At 42.5% G+C, this 20,005-nt stretch overlaps 1 protein-coding gene across 1 annotated transcript; it reads left to right on the top strand.

The window, feature by feature from the left end:
* The first annotated feature begins 981 nt into the window (after positions 1-981).
* Positions 982-8,569, top strand: LOC121720593 (gonadotropin-releasing hormone II receptor-like). The gene is made up of 4 exons (XM_042106870.1): positions 982-1,035; positions 4,471-5,053; positions 7,575-7,776; positions 8,103-8,569. The coding sequence occupies exons 2-4, from the start codon at positions 4,514-4,516 to the stop codon at positions 8,501-8,503; spliced, it is 1,143 nt and encodes a 380-aa protein (XP_041962804.1). The 5' UTR covers positions 982-1,035; positions 4,471-4,513; the 3' UTR covers positions 8,504-8,569.
* Positions 8,570-20,005: the final 11,436 nt, after the last annotated feature.

The following is a 20,005-nucleotide window of genomic DNA, read 5'->3' as shown; positions in this document are numbered from 1 at the left end:
TCATGACTTATAGCATGACTAAAGGCCGAGTATGCCAGATAAGTTGCAGATGTCAGAGGAACCTAAAACGGTATTAATGTCCATGCATTGTTTCAGTAAAATAGGCAGCACATCTGTGGTCAAACTAAAATAATGTAGCCATTCTCAAATTAGTTACATTTAAGTAACATTAGTTGGTGAAATTTTCACATTTAGAGACAGCCAAGTTTATAGTCACATTGCTATGAAAATGCTTTTAAGTGTTTCAACTTTTAATATGCCCATTGAACAATGCCGCCTCCTTGTTTTTCAGACTTGTTTGTCAAGGCACTTCATTTTATTTATTTTTATTATTTTAATTGTTTTGCTTGATGATATGCTCCACTGCATTGTATTTGAAGTGCATTAACATTACCAAGTGTTTCTTTCATTTTAATTGAGTCCTTCAACACACATTGTTATCAGTTGTTGACTGCAAAGGGTTCCCAAGTGCAATCCTATTTCCCGAAGTTAATTGTGTGATGGGTTTTGAATGGAGCGTTCGCTCCACTAACGCTCATCAGAGCTTCAGCACTTGCACGAGGACAGCTCCGCGGTGTGCTTCACAGCGCTCTCTGAAACCATGAAACCAGAGGAGTTGCCTAGGCGCTACAGCTGATGCGGCTGTATGGGAAACCGTCTTGCGCGTAGGCTACTGCACAGACACTAGCCTACCGAGCAGAAGAGCCGCAGCCTGCGTGGAGAACCGAGAACTGGGGAGGAACACCAGAGTCACAGTTACCGGGCGAAACAACAAGAGAGTTAAACATGTACAAGTGTTATATCTGGGACCATAGACGGAAATTATTACCCGGGAACTTGCTTGGCAGAACGTAGAAGCCCACGGCGCACGAAAAGACTCGAGAGGAAAGACATTGCGGTGAAGTGTCATTGCATACCATGTGGAAATATCGAATTGATTTTTTTACTTTATGCGAAATGCTTTTTAATTCAGGAAATGAGTTCTGGTTCCATTGATGATTTAGGCTACATGAAAAGACTTCAACAGAGAACAAGGTGGGGAATCAAATATGCTTTTCAATTTTGTATAGGCTACAGTGTATGTTTGTTTTAAATATGCAATGTCTGAACGATGTCTCACTTTTTTGAAATAACACTGCTTTATGTTATGTGTGAGAAGATGCGTCAAATGAACTTGAGTAACCATTTTTTGCACCACCAAAGCAGAAAAAGGTTTTACCGGTTTTTAATAATTCATAACTCCGAGTCACTGCTTTACGAGGTAAATTGCAGAGGAAGTAGTGATGACAATTAATCAATTGCAGTGTGTCAAGTCAGGGAAAAAATTCAACACATTTCCAGAAGCTATATATTGTAGCTAAAGGTTAAAGGACTGCTTTTCTGGAAAGTTTACAGTGTTGCAGTTGTATTTCTGGTGATGAGTTCATGACCAATGGGCGAAACCTGATTCCATAAGTGTCCTTCAGGCATCCTTCAAGGTGCCTGAAGACGTAATTGCAGTGGTCAACCAAACGTAATGAGCCAGCTCCTCAACAGTTACCCAGACCATTGTACTTTATCAGGAATCTCAGGGTCTGCTGTTGCAGTTGTTGCATCATTACTTTGGATCACGCTAGTAGGCTACATCTGTTCTTTGCTGTCTTCATTCAACTGTGTTCTGTGAATCAATCTTGTCCAGCTGCAGTTTAATGATAACCTAGCCCCTTGAGCCGTGGATCTGCCCAAGGTTTCTTCCTTGGTAAGGGAGTTTTCCTTGCCCCCCCCCCCCCCCATAAATGCACAAATAGGCTGACACCAGACATAATTTCACTGCATTTCTTACTTCCAGTAACTATGTGCATGTGACAATAAACTTCCTTGTATCCTTGTACCTAACCACGTATATACCTAAATTAATAACTAATAACCCTTAAAAGCTACATGAAGTTCGAAATGTTCAATCATTGTCAATTTCCATACAGTGATATTTATGGAAAATATGTAGGCCTGCTGTATTTTCTCTTACCTTGTTGAAAGTGGGTGCAAATGAAAGAATTTGCTTAACATATATGCATAATGTTAATTATAATAATAAACCTCAAAGGAGGACTATCCTCAGTCTGACATCCTGTTCATTCTACTGAGCTCAAAGGCTGAAGAGATGGATGGCTCTATTGTGTGCAGTGCACACAACATGGTAATTCAATCAGGAGTGACTCATGCTTTGGGCCTTGATGTATCTCAAAGTATTCACTCATGTAAATAAAAACGTTTTAACAACTGGACAGTATAGGCTACAACAATGGGTTTCTAATTGCAAATATTAGATTAGATTAGATATGCTTTATTGGTTGTACTTTAAAATCAGTGTAATTTAAATGTAAGGACTTGTCTTTTGGTCACAGACCTCAGGGTGAATTCCACTGCAAACTAAATAACTGATCCCAAAGAAGAACCCACTGAAGAACCAGACTTTGTAGCCTACTGAGCTGAAACAGTAATGTCAGTGTTGCAAGTGAAGCCTTTTAGTGGAACATGAAAAGACGTTAGGCCCTGATGGATCTACAACAGTGGGTCTCATTGGCAGTTTTATAGAAGGTGTCAGACAGAGGACATACTGAGACTTTTAAATCTCACAGAGTTAAGGCTGACAGGACTGACAGGTTGTCAATAATAAATGACTCAACCAAAACAGTGAGTATGTAGTAGCCTGGTTAGCACACAGACCTTCTCAATTGTATTTGAGAGTGGGTCTGAAAAAGGTTAACTGACTTATGACTTCCAGCAGGGGCGTAACTAGTAGTGAAATTAAACTTAAATTGGTGCATTAAACTCTCACTAAATCTTTTCAGAAGTAATCTCGTCAACAAAGGTTTTAAATGCAGTTGTTTACTCAATTCCAAAGAAATACACAACCATACCGCACTGGCGATTGCATTTGTGTGCCCCTGTTTTAGGGGCATTGGAAATGGGCTTCAATGACCTCTTGGCCAGACGGACCTGCAGAGCCAATCCCAAATTTGGCAAAGGTTCGAATGGGTATTCCCAGACTAGGGATGTAGAGATCAAATGTGAAAAACATTGACGTTTTTAAGTGTCCTGTTTCTATGCCTCTTCTGGTGATCATAGTGTGTTTCAGTGACTGCAGGTGAAAAGGCTGCTGAAAAGGAAGCCACCTTCCTTCTGTTCTTAATTATCTCACTCATTAGTGTCAGACAATGGACACCAAAGGATGTGCTTACAGCCTAATCTTATCGCCTTTGTCACACCCCATCTCCCCTTTGTAGGTCAGAAGGGGGTTGAGTAAGACTTCCTAAGGGAGGACTCTCTTGATCCAGCCCTTCTTATTAAAGTATTCATGAGGAGATGGGTTGAAGGAATGAATGGGTTGAGCTTTTAGGGTGATACCACGTACAATGTGCTGAATCTCTACCCTAAGATTTACAGGAGCCCTCTTTGTGAGGTCCATGTAATCTCTTCCTTTTTGGATTCAGCATATCGAAATATTGAAATTTATAACCATCTGTTTCATATCTCACAGATGGAAAGCCACATGACTAAGATAAACAGTTGCACTCATAGCGTAAAATTAAATCAGGCCAGCTCGCATCGCATCTTAGTTAACCAGTGATGGATGACGCTAACTTTTCTCTTTGGTTAAGCACTACTCAAAACAGTTCAACAAAAAGCCTCTAAAACTTGACCTGGAAACATTTCCACAGCTGGTTTTGCCACCAGACTGGCACTTCATTGTAACCTTAATTACTTAAACCGAGACACTATTGTGTTAACTTTATTTGGTGTCCTTTTAAAGCTGCAGTTGGCAAGATTTTTTTGATCATATTCACTGAAACCAACACTATGCTCCGACAGAACAACATAAATCAGCCGGTTTCAGAAAAAACCTGCACTTCTACCTCCACCTAGAGCCACAGCTCCCGATTCTTCTGGTCCAATCGGAGCAGGGCTGTGTGAGATCTGACTGTCAATCACAGTCTGGTGCAGTCTGGTGCGCACTGACAAGCACAAACTCGGTGGTAGTAGGGCAGAGGCATGAGAGTTGCAAACATTAAACATTTTGGCTCCTTAATCTGTCAGACTTGCCAACTGCAGCTTTAATATGTGATTTAATATCCTCATATATTGCATTTCCTCTCACGGAGTGAGCCTCCCTCACTGCAATGCTCAGACATCAGTCATTTCTAATTATATGCATTCCTAATGCCAGTTGCCAATGCCATATTCCTAATGCCAGTTTTTCCTTTGTACATTGAAGTTTTTAAGAAGCAAGGTCAGACTTCTAGACTTTAGATAAGATGTTCTACTGAATTGGTTGTGTGCATTTTCACACACTTAAAGAAATGACAGACAGAGGCGAATGAGATATGAGACTTCACTCAGTTTAATTTAGTCTCTCAAGCAGAGAGATCACCAGGACGAAAGCCTCATTAACCTTTAGACTTATCTTTCTCCTCCCACATCTGGGTACAGCATTTGAAGGGTTGAGAGGGAGAGAAGAAAGCGCACACTCCAGATGTCCGGCAGCGACTCACCCCCGACCCTGACTCCCGAAGAGGAGCCGGTGCGCTATGTCTCCATCTCCAACTCCAGCACCTCCCAACTGCCCCCTCTGTCCGAATGGGAAACACCCACGTTCACGCGGGCAGCCCAGTTCCGCGTGGGTGCCACTCTGGTCCTCTTCCTGTTCGCGGCCATCAGCAACCTGGCCCTGCTGGTCAGTGTGGCCCGCGGCCGCGGCCGGCGTCTGGCCTCACACCTGCGCCCGCTCATCATGAGCCTGGCCGTGGCCGACCTCATGATGACCTTCGTGGTGATGCCACTGGATATGGTGTGGAACGTGACGGTGCAGTGGCATGCGGGCGATGCCATGTGCAAGCTGCTCTGCTTCCTCAAGCTCTTCGCCATGCAGGCCTCGGCCTTCATCCTGGTGGTCATCAGCCTGGACCGGCACCACGCCATCCTGCACCCACTGGACTCGCTCAACGCCCACCGGCGCAACAGGAGGATGCTGGGGCTGGCCTGGGGCCTCAGCCTCCTGTTGGCCTCCCCACAGGTGGGTACCGGCCAGCTTACACCGAAGCCCTGAAGGGATGGTCAGTACAGTCTTTTAGGACTGGCCTCTCCATGTCTGATACAGATATGACTGTGTGAGCTGTGAAGGTAGTGGCCAATTATCCTGTTTTGTTGTGTGGCGTGCAAAACTGGGAGAGACCAGTTTTACCTCAGTTGAGTTGTTCCTGATGTCTCCTGTGCCAATGCATAGAATGTACACCTTCTTCCCATCACACTATGAGCATGTATGGTCCAGATTAGAGTGACACTGATGAGGACACACTGCATCTAAAGAAGTACTGGTAAGGAGTCATTTTACATCTCAGTACTTAATTGAAGATGTATAGCAGCATCAGTCATTTTGTCATAACAGCTGGGTAAGATAATGGGGAAAACAGTCTATAAAGTTGAGTATGGAGAGAGAGTAAGCAGAGGTGCTGCTTTTTCTTTTGACTCCATCCATCAACTGCCACAGGAATCCATGGCTATGGAAGGTCTGTGCAGTGGCAGTTCAAACAGGTTATTGAAAACACTTGTGGAACCTGCCTAAGTGTCTGATTGTGGATGGACTGGTATGGACATTGCCAAGGCCAGGGTTTCAGTTCCCCTTGGAGTGAGTGACTGCACTGACCAGTCCGTCTGTGGCAGTGTGCAGTGAAAGGCAGCACCTAAGGGGGCTTTGTCTGTGGATTCCAATGTGACTGCTGGGAGTCTATTTAAAGCTGAGGAATTCCTAGAGGAGCAGTCAGAACGGCTGACTGGTCACCGTCATCTATGGAAGTGGTGGTGCATGCATTTTGATCAAAAATAGACACCTTGCCATGTTGTTACTCCCTGAATGTGTGTACCCAAGGGCTTGGTGTCTAATTCTTCATAACTATCGCAGAAGTAATTGGATCATTGAACTGATTGTGATGAGAGAGAGTGTAATGGGCTGCTTAATGCTCCCACTGGAGATTGATGTATTTACCATTGGAGGTGCACACTAAGGAACATTTTTAAGTAAATGGAAATCTATGTGACTTGACAGGTTTGATAGATGAATGGAGTGTAATACATTTTGTTTTACAGATTTTGCTAATCTGTCTAAAGTCTATTTCGTGCTTACACGAGTACAGAAATGCCAGCGGTCAAAATGTCACTTTGTGATTCCGCATTGGCGGACAGGTGCGGTAACCTGGAATCTTGTGAAGGTCGTGGCATGCCACCTCCGCTCCAAAAATACTCCTCGTTATTTACGACTAACCTCCCTCCACGAACACTGACAGTCGGTCTACGTTGTGACATCCACCGGGTTCCTGTGTCTGCATGGTTAACTGAGACCCGTCATTGGGCTGAGGAGAAAGGCAGTTTGCTGTTCACCTGATGCCACTAATGCAGTGCGAGGCTTTTTGAGGAGGTCTCTTGGGCTTTATGTGTGACGGAAAAACAAGTCTGAATAGCAAGGAGATTCATCACTAAAAATAGAAAAAGATGAAAGGAAAGGCTCAGGAAAGGCACAATTTTTCAAAGTCAAGTCAAAAAATTTTTTTAATTTGGGATGATTAGAGTTCATCCAAAGACTTTTAGTAAACAAATCCTCTTAACATGCAGTAAAGTTATGTTCTCTAGTTATCTAGAGCTGTATCACTTGACATCATTAAATCAAATGCCTAAATCATGTCTGATTATAAACCAGTGGCAATTAATACTTTGTGATCACTCTCTCCCATAAACACACAAGAGATAGATAGATAGATAGATAGATAGATAGATACTTTATTGATCCCCGAGGGGAAATTCACAATGCTGAGAGATTTCTTTTTTGGCGATGGTTATTGGCTGACGTCAAAGGGGCCATTAAACCACAACCCCTGCCCTGTGTGAGAACAATTTACGAGCCCTTAGAGACAAATGATCTTCATTCATTGACTAGGACGCAGCCGAGGAGGTTTACGTTGGTTGTGTGTGCGTCTCATATCCACACCTGGTGGGTGGGTGGGTGGTGGAAGGTGATTCACTAAGAGTGTTGAGCCTCAGGCAATTTCACCCGTAATGTAATATTCAGGGTAGAGGCAGTGAGTGGGGAGGGCATGGCAGGAGTTATGTAATAGCCTACTGTACCCCCCAACACTGCCTCATACAGTCATGGACCATGTGACTGTGACTCCCCCCTTCCCCAGATCCACTTTCTGAGGCTAGATCCTGGATTTGGATTATGGCCTCAGGGAGATAAGACAAACAGTGGGGCTCGTCAGCCAATTCCAATTCTTAAAAAAAAAGTGTGTTGCCCCCAACAGTTCAAATTTTTTTTTATTCAGTCATTCAGTTTTTAAGACATATTGAAAATAGTTTTTTTCTTCAAAGCTTTCCATTCTGCCAAAGTATATACAGGCCACCATATCTAGATGCAGATGGCTATATTTGAATAGTGGTGAATAAGTTTGAAACAATATCCCTTTTTGTATTTTTTTCTTTGCTATTAGAAGCCATTCCCCACTCTTATTGTACGATAAACCCTGTGGTTCCTTCTTTCTTCCCAGCTGTTCATCTTCCGAGCCATCAAGGCCGAGAGAGTGGACTTCACCCAGTGTGTCACACATGGCAGTTTCCAGGAGCGATGGCAAGAGACCGTCTATAACATGTTCCACTTCATCACACTCTATGTCATACCCCTCCTGGTCATGAGCTTCTGCTATACCCGTATTCTCATCGAGATCAATCAGCAGCTCCACAAAAACAAAGGTAAATATCTCTCAGCAGATGAATACACCACAAACCAAACGTACCATATTTAGATGTTAAATATAGATTAATGTGGGGTGCTGTGAGCAGAAGCATCTCTACCAAGTTCGGGTCCAAGTGTCCACTGGGACGATTCCACCCCATGGTCATTTCCCAATCCCACCCCATCTCCCACGTTCATCCAGTCACAATTAATTGTCCTGTCTACATAAAGGGAAAAAAAAGTACTTTAACAAATATTGATTAATCATTGTTTTGAGATGAATGTCCCTGTTGTTGTTAGTATTTATGGCCCATCCATTTTATTGACTGATGTTCCTTTTCAGGAGGTGAGTCATGCCTGAGACGAAGTGGGACGGACATGATCCCCAAGGCCAGGATGAAGACACTGAAAATGACCATCATCATCGTCATGTCATTTGTGGTGTGCTGGACGCCCTACTACCTGCTGGGCATCTGGTACTGGTTCCAGCCCAAGATGCTGCGGGTCACCCCAGAGTACGTCCACCACGCCCTCTTCGTCTTCGGGAACCTCAACACCTGCTGCGACCCGGTCATCTACGGCCTGTACACGCCCTCCTTCCGTGCTGACCTGGCACGGTGTCTACGCTGCTGCCGCCGACGTCCAGACGCCTCCCCTCGTTCGCTGGACCGCCTGTCGGCCCGACAAGGACCCCACAGTGGGGAGCAGGAGTCAGATGCACCCAGTGTGAAGTGCCAGCAGTAGATTTTACCCTTCAGAATTATGGATGTTAGAAATGGAGCATGCGGCTGTGTATTTGTAACAGAGCAGAAGGAGCAAGCGCAACTGACATTTCTTCTGTGTTCATCAAGGAAAAAGCAAACAAGCCAGAATTTCCAAATGAAGAGTTTCTTACCCGTGGTTTGGTTTCTCCAATGGAGAAATTTAGAGGATCAGTCTAAACACAGAAGGCTATCACCCAAGTTAAAGGTTCAATACACTGTCCCTTAATTTTATAGACCCTTTTAATCTGTTCCTAGAGGGTTTCTGGTTGACACATTTTAAACCAACGTAGATACTTCAAAATGAAAATGAACGACAGAGTTTAGTGTAATTCTTGACAAAATATCCACTTTAATTCTTGTTTTTTATTTTTGTAACCATTAGCTCAATGTTGTTTTCTGTGCCACCGGAAATGCCCTAGGGATGCACATGTTTGAAAGGGTCTATAAAAGACTCATTTCACCACTGTATTATGAATGTCCACTCCGTGATGGTCTAAAGAGTTGCACAGACTGAGGAGGATACACAGGAGAATAAGTTAGTGAAATACATACAGTGCCTATAAAAAGTATTCACCCCTTTGGATCGATTCACCCCCCTTTTTTACAATAATTTACAAAAATCCCATCTTCAATGTCAAAGTGAATGCAGATTTCTACAAAGTAATGTTAATGTTCTGGCTACAATTTTACCATGAAGACAAAAGAACACTCCAAACAACTCAAAGAAAAGGTTATCTTCCTTTCTCTTTTGATCCCGTGAGGGAAATTTGGTCTCTGCATTTATCCCAATCCGTGAATTAGTGAAACAGACACAGCACACAGTGAACACACAGTGAGGTGAAGCACACACTAATCCCGGTGCAGTGAGCTGCCTGCACCAACAGCGGCGCTCGGGGAGCAGTGAGGGGTTAGGTGCCTTGCTCAAGGGCACTTCAGCCACGGCCCACTGGTCAGGGTTCGAACCGGCAACCCTCCGGTTACAAGTCGAGAGTGCTAACCAGTAGGCACTGCTAACCAGTAAGTCACTGAACATCCCCTGGAGTGAAATCCATCATTAAGGAATGTACAGAATATGGCAAATGTGTAAATCTGCCTAGAGCAGGCCGTCACCACAAACTGAGTGACCGTTCAAGAAGAATACTGCTGGGGGTGGCCACCGAGGCACCTATGACTCTGAAGGAGTTAAAAGCTTCAGCAGTTGAGATAGGAGAAACTCTGCATACAACAAATTGCTCAAAGTTCAACAAAGTTCTTCACCAGTCAAAGCTCTATATGGGCGAGTGGCAAAGCTCATATTAAATCTTGACCAAAGTTCGCCCAAAGACGTGAAAGACTCTAAGGTCAAATGGGAGAAGGTTCTTTGGTCTGATGAGACAAAAATTGAACTTTTTGGCTATCAGATAGATGCTATGTTTGGTGGACACCTCTTCCAACTTGACAGAGCTTGAGCAGTTTTGCAAAGATGCAAACTATGGAGTAGAATAGCAGTATCCAGATGTGCAAGCCTAATTTAGGCCTATCCACGCAGATGCCATGCTTTAATTACGACCAAAGGTGCATCTATTAAATGCTGACTTAAAAGGGGTGAATATTTAAGCAATTTTGCTATCTTTTTAGTTAATTAACAGTACTTTGTAGAAATCTTTCACTTTTACATTAAAGAGTGGGGTTTTGTAAATTGTTGTAAAACAAAAGCCAAATGAAATATGACATTTTTTGAGATTTTTTATTTTATTTTATTTTTTTTTGGGGGGGGGGGGGATATTTTAATAGGCACTGTATATATCCTTTGGAAAAATACTTTGGGTTATACTCTGCCAAAATCTACAATTCTGCTGCACTAAATTGGAATCGTTACCCTGTGTCAAACTGAGGTGGTTGTAGCCAAGTTTCATTTCATTCACAACACTTGCATGGATGTACTGTATAGGATCTGTGAACATATGTTTCTACATATAGCATTTGTGCATTATAGTGCATACATACAGGAATGTACCAACTCCTCTACTGTTTCAGTGTTTATTAGACATCACAATCTGATCAGAATGTTGCTTCACATCAGATGGGAACGTTAATAATCGAGGATCTTTGTTTTTCCTTATTCACGTCTACATTTAGCCCCTTGGTGGGTTATACCAGAGACAGTTAAACTAAAGTATCCATGGTTATACTCTACACATAGCTGAAGATAAATTGATTTGCCCTCACTTCAGAGACAGATTCATTTTTATTCATTAAGAAAAGAAACATCCCCTTTGAAGATTTCACATACAGGACATCTTTGCATAATATCGTGGGAACTACAACATATGTAGGTCCTCTGTTGCTCTAGCCCTGCCGCCTTTAACAGATGAAATAGGAGAGTATGACTTTATCATTTAGAGAGCAGCTCTGTGCCCACATTGTCCTTGTAAAACATCACATCAAAGGCTATTGTGAATCCACTAAGCAATTACATTTGACCTCTGTTATCAGCCTTACAGTGACTGACAAAGCACATTGATTTACCAACCAATAGACTCCATTCAATTAATTGATGGAAAGCTTCTCCCTGTTTTAATCAGATTATTCTGAGACTGACTTGAAACTCAGATGTACAAATATCACCTGTCTTTTCATGCAATGCATGTTAAATACTGACATGCTGAAGTTACAATAAGGATGTATTTTGGCTAAGAATGAGTTATATACAGCATATGCACATGTTTTATATTTGAATGTATGGTTTTTCCTCTGTTGAATGGAATTGACTATTTTTGTTGTTGTACAATTGAAGTCTAAATAAATCAATGCTGAATTCACCTGTAGTCACTGATTCTATTCATCTGTTTGCTATATTCTTCACTCACTCACTCATTCATTCATTAAGCAGCCTTTGTCGAGGCAATGTAAATTCCCTGACAATAAACGCTTCACTGTTCCACTTTAGTTATGTGTGCATGGCAAGGTGCTCAAGAGAGTGAGTGTCATGGTGAAGGTGCAAAAAGTAGTCCAACATTAGTCCAACAGTGCAACAGTGCAAGAGTAAGGTCTAGAGACCAGCATAAATAATATGGACAAATAGGAGAGTAAAGTATAATGTAGACAAGGTAAAATAACAAACTATTTCAGTGCAAGAACAGGTTGAGGTAATAGGGTTATAGCCATTCATTCATTCAGTATTTGCAATCCCACTTTGAGTGATGCCTTGTTTAAAGCTTTCTCTTCCCTCCCCATCATGCATTCATGGGTTTTTTTTAAGTCCTTCTCATGGAGGCATCGCTCTGAGTCTCATAGCCGCTGTGAGAGATTGATCCTGCAGCAGAGCAGAGCTGATAGAGACGGGGAAAGTAAACACAGTGGTGGACAGAGGCAAAGCGGCCTGTCTGATGGATTGGCCATGAGTGTGAGGTCTCCGTTATTCCTTCTCAGTTATTAAAGATATCTCTCTCTCTCTCTCTCTCTCTCTATCTCTCTCTCTTTCTATCTCTCTCTCCCTCTGGCTCACTCGTTCTCTCTCTCTCTCTCTATCTCTCTCTTTCTATCTCTCTCTCCCTCTGGCTCACTCGTTCTCTCTCTCTCTCCCTCTCTCTTTCTCTCTCTCTCCCTCCGGCTCACTCTTTCTCTGCCTTCTCCCTTATTCTCTCACACAGGGCCCTGAAATATCACTGTATAAATGACCCGATAAATCTTCTGCGTCTGAAAATAGAGCTGAGCGAGTGAGACTGGGTGTGTGTTTATGTGTGGGGTGTGTGTGTGTGTGTGTGTGGGGGGGGGGGTTGGCCGGGGGCAGGAATCATTGAATCTAGTGACTGCTTAGGAGGCTATTAGTGACAGGTGGGGGTGGAGGATACGTTGCATCTGACAGGCAGTGCAGGAGAGGGTTTATGGTGCCGCCATTGCTTCAATCAACCCGCGACGGGACAACAGAGAGGCCCATAACCCCTGTCTTATCAGCTGAAGAGCCAGTAATAGTTTCTCATCGGAGCCCAGTGTGTCGGCCTTATCGCTCTTCTCTCGCCACCAGGAAGCAAGCCACAGGAGTGACGCTAATTCAAAGCACAGGTGGTGCACTTGTTTTTTTCTTCTTCTTAATCATCACTTCTCTATCTCTCCTTCTCTCTCTCTTTCTCTCTGCATCAACGGCTCTTCCCCTCTTCAGCCTTCCTGCTTTCTCTCTGTCCTTTCTGCTCCCCCACCTCTTCATCTTTCTCTTCTTTTCTCTCTTGTGTTCTTTCCATCTCTCTTCTCATAGAGTAATCACGCTAATGATCTGATACTTCAAACATTATAAGTAAAGCAGCAGCTCCCTCAAGGCAAACATACCTCAAAAACATACAGCTCTTTACAAAAACAAACAGCTCTCTTGAGTTAGCCATCGAAGCTGCAAAGAGGATTTCGGGTTACTAGTCCCTCAGAGCTGAAACACACAACATACCTGAATTTAACCAGCATCACACTAAACATGCGACCCTCATCTACTGTTCAGGAAGGCATCTTACTACTGTAAACTGCCTTTTCTGAGTCCTCTGTGTGTACATGTGTCAGGAGGACGAGGAGGAGAGAAACCCCAGTGTGCTCTGCAGCAAGACACCAAATGAGAGGAGAGGGTGGACAAACGCCAGGGGATGAGGGCTGCTGGGTGTTGTTGATTACAGAGCTCAACTGTGTCAGATGGAGGAGATGGAGAGTGAAGCAGCAAGCTGTGCGGGGGTGGGGTGGGGGGGTGAGGGGGATGGGGGGGTTGGTACACAGCCGGGAGACTCCCCTGTGTGTAATGAGACCCGAAGATGCGAATGAGAGGCATAACAGGCTGTTTCTCATAACAAGTATATATATGCACTCATTCATATAAACACTCCTGGTATGTACACACACACGCACACGCGCGCACACACACACACACACAAACACACAAACACGCACGCATGCATGCACGCACGCACGCACACACATTCGTTTCTTTATCTAAATCCCAATGTAAGGCATTTATCCATGAATAATTTTGGATGTATTTGATTGGCATGATGTGTGGTCCGATATCCCTCAAGTATCACGCAATCCAGACCATCAACAAATTCATTTTAATTTTATTCATAGGACATATCTTACACCAGTTAAACTTCACCATATGAATATCATTAGTGACTCATCTTGTAAGCTCTGTTCTTTGAAGGCTCAGGGCACATATCTTCACATGATGTGGGACTGTCCACCGGTCAGTGGATTCTGGAACAATGTTGCATCCAAATTGTCTGACTTGGTTCAGGAAAGAATTCCTGTGTCTGTGTGTGTATTGATTTTAAATAACTTGTCAAATTCTAATCTCTCGAAACTGAGTAAGCGTGCTGTTTTTGCTGGATTGACATGCAGCAGCCAAGAAAATGATTGTAACCCATTGGAAGCCACCTCATACTCTTTCTGTTAAGGCCTGGATCCTTTCCTTTCTGGATGTTGTATATCTGGAGCTTTCAACGGCCCGAATTAACGTGCTTCAGATAAGACATTAGATTTTTGGCACAATCTCTCTAAATCTTTGAAAGATATGCTTTAAGCTATCCAGCCTTTTCCACACTAGTCTGCTATGTTGTTTAGTTCCCTCTGTTTTGTCTATGTCTCCGTCTGTATGTGTATGTTTTCGATATTGTGTCTTTTGTGTATGTACAGTTGTTTTTTGGTTGTTTTTTGCTTTGTCATTGTTGTCATTGTTATTACAGTATGTGGTATGCTAGAACAGATCATTTTGTATGTATTATGCCACATGCAATGCTCATTGAATTGAAATAAAATAAAAATTTGATCGCAAAAAAAATTATAATTTTGGATGCACCTGTTCTTGACATAGGCTATATTTGTCAGTGTCGTTCAACATGGGCACACACTCAAATGCAAGAAGTCATTTTTAAAAGAAAAGGGTATGTTCTGATCTGTTTTATATTGATGCCATTCTGTAAATGCATACTGTACACACATGCACTCATTCCCTTCAACTGCCAAATCCATCCCTGCTTTGAAAATGGAGAAATAAAAGGTTTTTATAATGCATTTCATCTCTAGCTTCATTAAGATCATGACCAGAGAACTGCTCTGGAGTTTGGTGGACATCAGCTCACAGAATCCACATCTGGAAAATCAGCATCCTGACAACTCACCGTTGCCTGATACCATAGCAACTTAGAATGTTAAAACAGTTTAACAAAAAGGTATACAGGGCCACTGTGTGCCATCAAAGATTCTTTATCAACCGTCTCTGGTACCATTGTGTTTAGGTTTCACCAATTACCAATTACCTTTGTGGCAAAATTGGCAGTAAAATCAATTCTCCTCTCTGGATCAGTTGAAATGAGAGTGAGTCTTGGGCACAATTTGATTTTTAACTGACTTGCTACATTTCCTTTCATGTATTTGTGCCATATGCCTCCATTTTGACGATAAAAGATTAAATATATATGCTTAGTTAGAATGTGGTATATACTGTAAATGAATCAAGTTTATTGGTAGCATTACTTATATAGTTTTCATATACGTTTTGGAAGGCCTAGATCTCAGAACTTGTAAGTCTTTTGGTTTGAAGTGGTTGCTAAAGGGAGCTTGGGAGACTTTAATATGTAATTGCTCTTTTTGAGGTCACTCACTTCAATAAATCATGCCTATAATGATTCGCATGAGAACCGCATCATCTATGCATAAAAATGCATCTCTCTGACCCAAGAGCTTCTCTCACAAAATAAATGACACACTTTCAACACACTCTTCAGACACTTCAGTGCAGCATCAACCTCTGTCAAATACAGAACTTTGAATAAATGACAGTGTTTAAATGGGCACTATGATGTGAAATAATTAGCAGTATTCAATACTTTTTAATAAGTGTATGCACCATTTTAATAACTGCCAAATAATTAATCATTAGTGTCATGTTACATTTTGTGACCATTAGCTGGTAATCATAAGACTGAATACTCACAAGCAGTTTCAAGACCAGTCATTATTATGACCGCCGCGCAGCGAAGCGGCGGTCATATAGGTTTAGTCAGATTTTTTTTTTTTTTTTTTTTTTTCTTTTTCTTTTTTTTTTTTGTTTTCTTTTTCGCATGCCCAAATTTCCGTCAATGATTCCCGGGACACTGAAAGACCGGGGTACACGAAACTTGGTGGACATGTAACCCCACATGGATAGCATGGAACCATCGTTTTTCATTTTGATCTGTAGCCCCCCCGCTGAATTGGACCCCCCGAAAGGAGGGTAGGGCAGACACAGTTTTCTGTGAATATCTCGAAAACCGTAGGGTTTAGGAGGACCATTTTTTTTTGTATGTTGATCTCAAGGGGCCATGTCAACCCATTCCATAACCACTCATTTCATGTATAGCGCCACCTAGTTAAACACAAAAAAGTAAAAATGAGGTGGTGTAATTGAAGGTATCTGTGACCTAACATAGTCAAAACTGCACGAAATTGGAAGTGTAGGATCATTATGACACCCTCTGTATGCACGCCAAGTTTTGTGGAATTCCGTTCATGGGGGGCCACACAATAAATTAATTTATGTTACTATACACCAACTGGCCTGTAGGTGGCCGGAGACAGTTTTCTGTGAATATCTTGAGAACCGTAGGGCCGAGGAGGTCCACCTTTTTTTTGTATGTTGGTCTTAAGGGGGCATGTCAACCCATCCCATTACCACTTATTTCATGTATAGCGCCACCTAGTTAAAAATTAAAAAGCAAAAAATTAGGTGTTTTCATCTCAATATCTCTGGCTGACAAGGTCAAAACTGCACGAAATTAAAAGTGTAGGATCATTATGACACCCTCTGAATGCATGCCAAGTTTTGTGTACTTTCGTTCATGGGGGGCCTTACAATAAAATAATTTATGTGTACATTTAGTGACGTACACCAACAAGGATTCCTGGGACACTGAAAGACCGGGGTACACAAAACTTGGTGGGCATGTAACCCCACATGGATAGCATGGAACCATCGTTTTTCGTTTTGATCTGCAGCCCCCCCGCTGGACTGGACCCCCCGAAAGGAGGGTAGGGCAGACACAGTTCTCTGTGAATCTTTTATGGTATGTTGGTCTCAAGGGCCCACATCAACCTGGCTCATAATCACTCATTTGTGATTTGCCCACCCCCCCCCCCCCCCCGGTCAAAAATGAAAATGCAATATTATTCTGCTTTAATCGCCCCTATCTTCAGTTAAGATGTTCAGAACTGCACCAAATTGTATGTGTATGATTGACCTGGCATTCTCTGGGGGTCTGGGGGTATGCCAAGTTTCGTAGAATTTCATCCATGGGGGGGGCTAAAAAAATTAGGTTATGTGTACATTTAGTGACTGTACACTCATTGGCCTGTAAATGGCGGTGCACACATATAAACATGCACACACACAGGCACCCACATACTATCGGTATTAGAACGGCCGATACATAATTACAAATTCAATAGGATCAAAAGAAAGCCAAAATATTCATCATCATCATCATGGCTGCATTTTCAGTATTGGCGATAAGTAGTCGTTTGTCCACTAGATGGCGCATCGTTGCAGTGAGACGTAATTTTTTTGGAAGTTAAAAGTGGGTTGAAAAAATAATGGACACTTCCTACAAGGACTGTAATTTACCGCAGCGAACATCTAATAAGGACAGGACGATGTTCACATGAAGTGTAAGTGAGGATGAAGTGAGGATGTTTATCGGACATGCTTGGTTTTTACTGCAGGTACGTTAATCTTGTAATATCAATAAGGACCTAGGTAATGTTACCGTTAGCGTTGGTTGAGTGATGGAGGCCCATTTGATTGATTGCATTTGTAGAAAACTATAAATGCGGTTATACCAAGCAAATTGATAGCAGCACTGTTTGTATCTTTCGACTGTCATTTATTGCACGTGCTACAAAATCATTCTGTGCAATGGAAGATTTACCAACGTTACACCGGTCTGATACAGTTTTGCCTATACATGCGTGAGACTGAGACGCCTGTTTATTTTGTTTTAAGTGCGTGCAGGGTGTGAGAGGGGAATCGATGTGCTTTGATTCCAGCTTGGTAGTTGTAGTCTGTGAAATTAAAAAGCACGTGTGTGTGAAGTATCCAAACAATGACACCTTCATTTCATTATGGCTGCTTTAGCAACACACCCTAAGCTACTGTGTAGTGGGTCCCATTTAGAAGTGGCTACTTCATTCGCGCTTTCCTTGACTCATGGAACTGCGTGAATGTTATTACAACTTTTCGCCACGATATGGCAGTTTAAGTCCGCTTGATACTGTAAGTCGTAAGCCATTGGTTTCCAAAGGAGATTTTATTTGTGTCGCCAGCATAGCCTATTGACAATTTATGTTGTAAATAGGCCTACCTTATAATCCTACCTGTAGCTTAGGGAAGCTAACCGCTTTCTATTAGGATCTAGTTTGTTAGTTACAGTTTTGTCATAACTCCCTAATGCATTTTTGCATTTAGAATAGCCAGAGCGTGTATATCTCAATCTGAAAATTAAACAATATCGGGTGCCTATGGACTAGGCTGGGTGAACCCAGCCTGATCTGCCCGCTATTTATTTTTTGATTTCTTAAAAGATTGAGCTTGGTCTGATGAAAGCCAGACTAGCCATGGACCTCAGTTACACAATGCAAGGGAACATGAATCGGCCTATATTTGCACGAACAATAACGGACAAAAGCTCTTCAACTTTGGCCCGTTAAAATGTGTATGAACAGTCTAGCGACGCATTTCATCAAGGCCCATTTGGACATGTCAGTTATTTGCACCACTGGTTAGATGTAAAACAGCATTTCGTTTCAGACTACTGTTACTTAATTTGTGCATTAACAATAACGTTTCAGACTACTGTTACTTAATTTGTGCATTGACAATAAAGTATTACATGAACTAAAGATGACTAAAATCTTATGTAGAAGAAGAAATATTCACAAAAAATCCATCCATCCAAAAATGACCTTTGTTTTTGATAGCTGTTGAAAACGGCATGGAACTGGCAGAGATGTTTTTGTTTATAAATACATAAAAAATAAATAAATAAATAAACAACATTATGCTGATACCTTTTGCTTTTCCCAAATACAATGTAGCCTACAGGTGTAAGTGACCTTTCATCAATCCAGTTGCAATGGATGAACTGTGATGACCTGACCTACTTGTGATTGTTTAGAGATTTTAAAGGTTTTATAACAATGCTACATCTTCTTTGGCTATTCTACAATCTATTCACCTTTTCAGCACAAGTAGGCTACTTTCTGTGCAGCCGCACACACACACTCAGGCATGCCAAACAAGCATACACAAAAGTTTCAAGAGTGGGGGATGGAGTAAAAGATGGAGACAAATTGAAGTGTGATTTATTTTCGCGGAATGGATGTACAGGACTGAGCGGCGGTCATATTTTGTACCGCTATGCGGTACATCTAGTTTAATCAGGTGCTGTGTGTAAAAAAACCTATATGACCATGTGAGTAGCAGCAGTCATATATATTGTAATGGAGGTATATTTAGAGGTGGCATCGGTCAGAATTTGGCTTGACCACTGCACTGAGATCAGACTTGGTTCCAATGTCTTGACACAACCTTGGAATATCTGCAAAAATAGGGCCCACAGACGCACACCCACACATTATCTCTCTCTCTTTCTCTCTCTCTCTCTCTCTCTCTCTCTCTCTCTCTCTCTCACACACACACATACACACACACACACACACACACACACACACACACACAGCCTGATTAGCTATTAATTACTTCTATCCCTGGCTGGCTTGTAGCTGATTAAACGGAGAGGATGTTGAGGTGGTGAGTATTTGACTCATCTCTGTGGATGAGGGGGAAGCAGGGGGTCTTTTACCAGCTGTGTGCTGCTGAGACACACGGACACCTCTCCATCTGGGCTTTTCTGGGTAACAGCCACTGCCCAGCTCAGTGGTATAACACTGGATCACTCTTGCAACCCATATTTAGGTAGTTTCCAACATACAATGGTACATACATGGGGGCAGCCGTGGCCTACTGGTTAGTGCTTCAGACTTGTAACCGGAGGGTTGCCGGTTTGAACCCCGACCGGTAAGCACGGCTGAAGTGCCCTTGAGCAAGGCACCTTAACCCTCACTGCTCCCCCGCGCGCCGCTGTAGCAGGCAGCTCACTGCGCCGGGTTTAGTGTGTGCTTCACCTCACTGTGTGCTGAGTGTGTTTCACTAATTCACGGATTGGGATAAATGCAGAGACCAAATTTCCCTCACAGGATCAAAAGAGTATATATACTATATATATACAAACAAATAGATGCGCAGACATATAAAGATGGATGGAGGGAACGTACAGTCTATGTACAGGATGTAGAAGTAGATGCACAGATGGGCAGAAAGATGGATGAAGTGACAGGAGGGCAGACAGAGGGAGATGCCAGACAGACGGAGGGTTGACATTCATCAACATTGTGACGTCTGTTTGTGAATCAGCACAGATCATGTCATAGAGCATGA

This window comes from Alosa sapidissima, chromosome 10, assembly GCF_018492685.1.
Source record: "Alosa sapidissima isolate fAloSap1 chromosome 10, fAloSap1.pri, whole genome shotgun sequence".
Lineage (NCBI taxonomy): Eukaryota > Metazoa > Chordata > Actinopteri > Clupeiformes > Clupeidae > Alosa > Alosa sapidissima.
The sequence above is the reverse complement of the archived record's forward strand: the minus strand, read 5'-3'. Positions and strand labels throughout refer to the sequence as shown.

Coding starts and splice junctions, on each gene's coding strand:
- LOC121720593 (XM_042106870.1), top strand. CDS start 4,514: ATGTCCGGCAGCGACTCACCCCCGACCCTGACTCCCGAAGAGGAGCCG. Junction 5,054..7,574: donor TCCTGTTGGCCTCCCCACAG/GTGGGTACCGGC, acceptor CTTTCTTCCCAG/CTGTTCATCTTCCGAGCCAT. Junction 7,777..8,102: donor GCAGCTCCACAAAAACAAAG/GTAAATATCTCT, acceptor GTTCCTTTTCAG/GAGGTGAGTCATGCCTGAGA.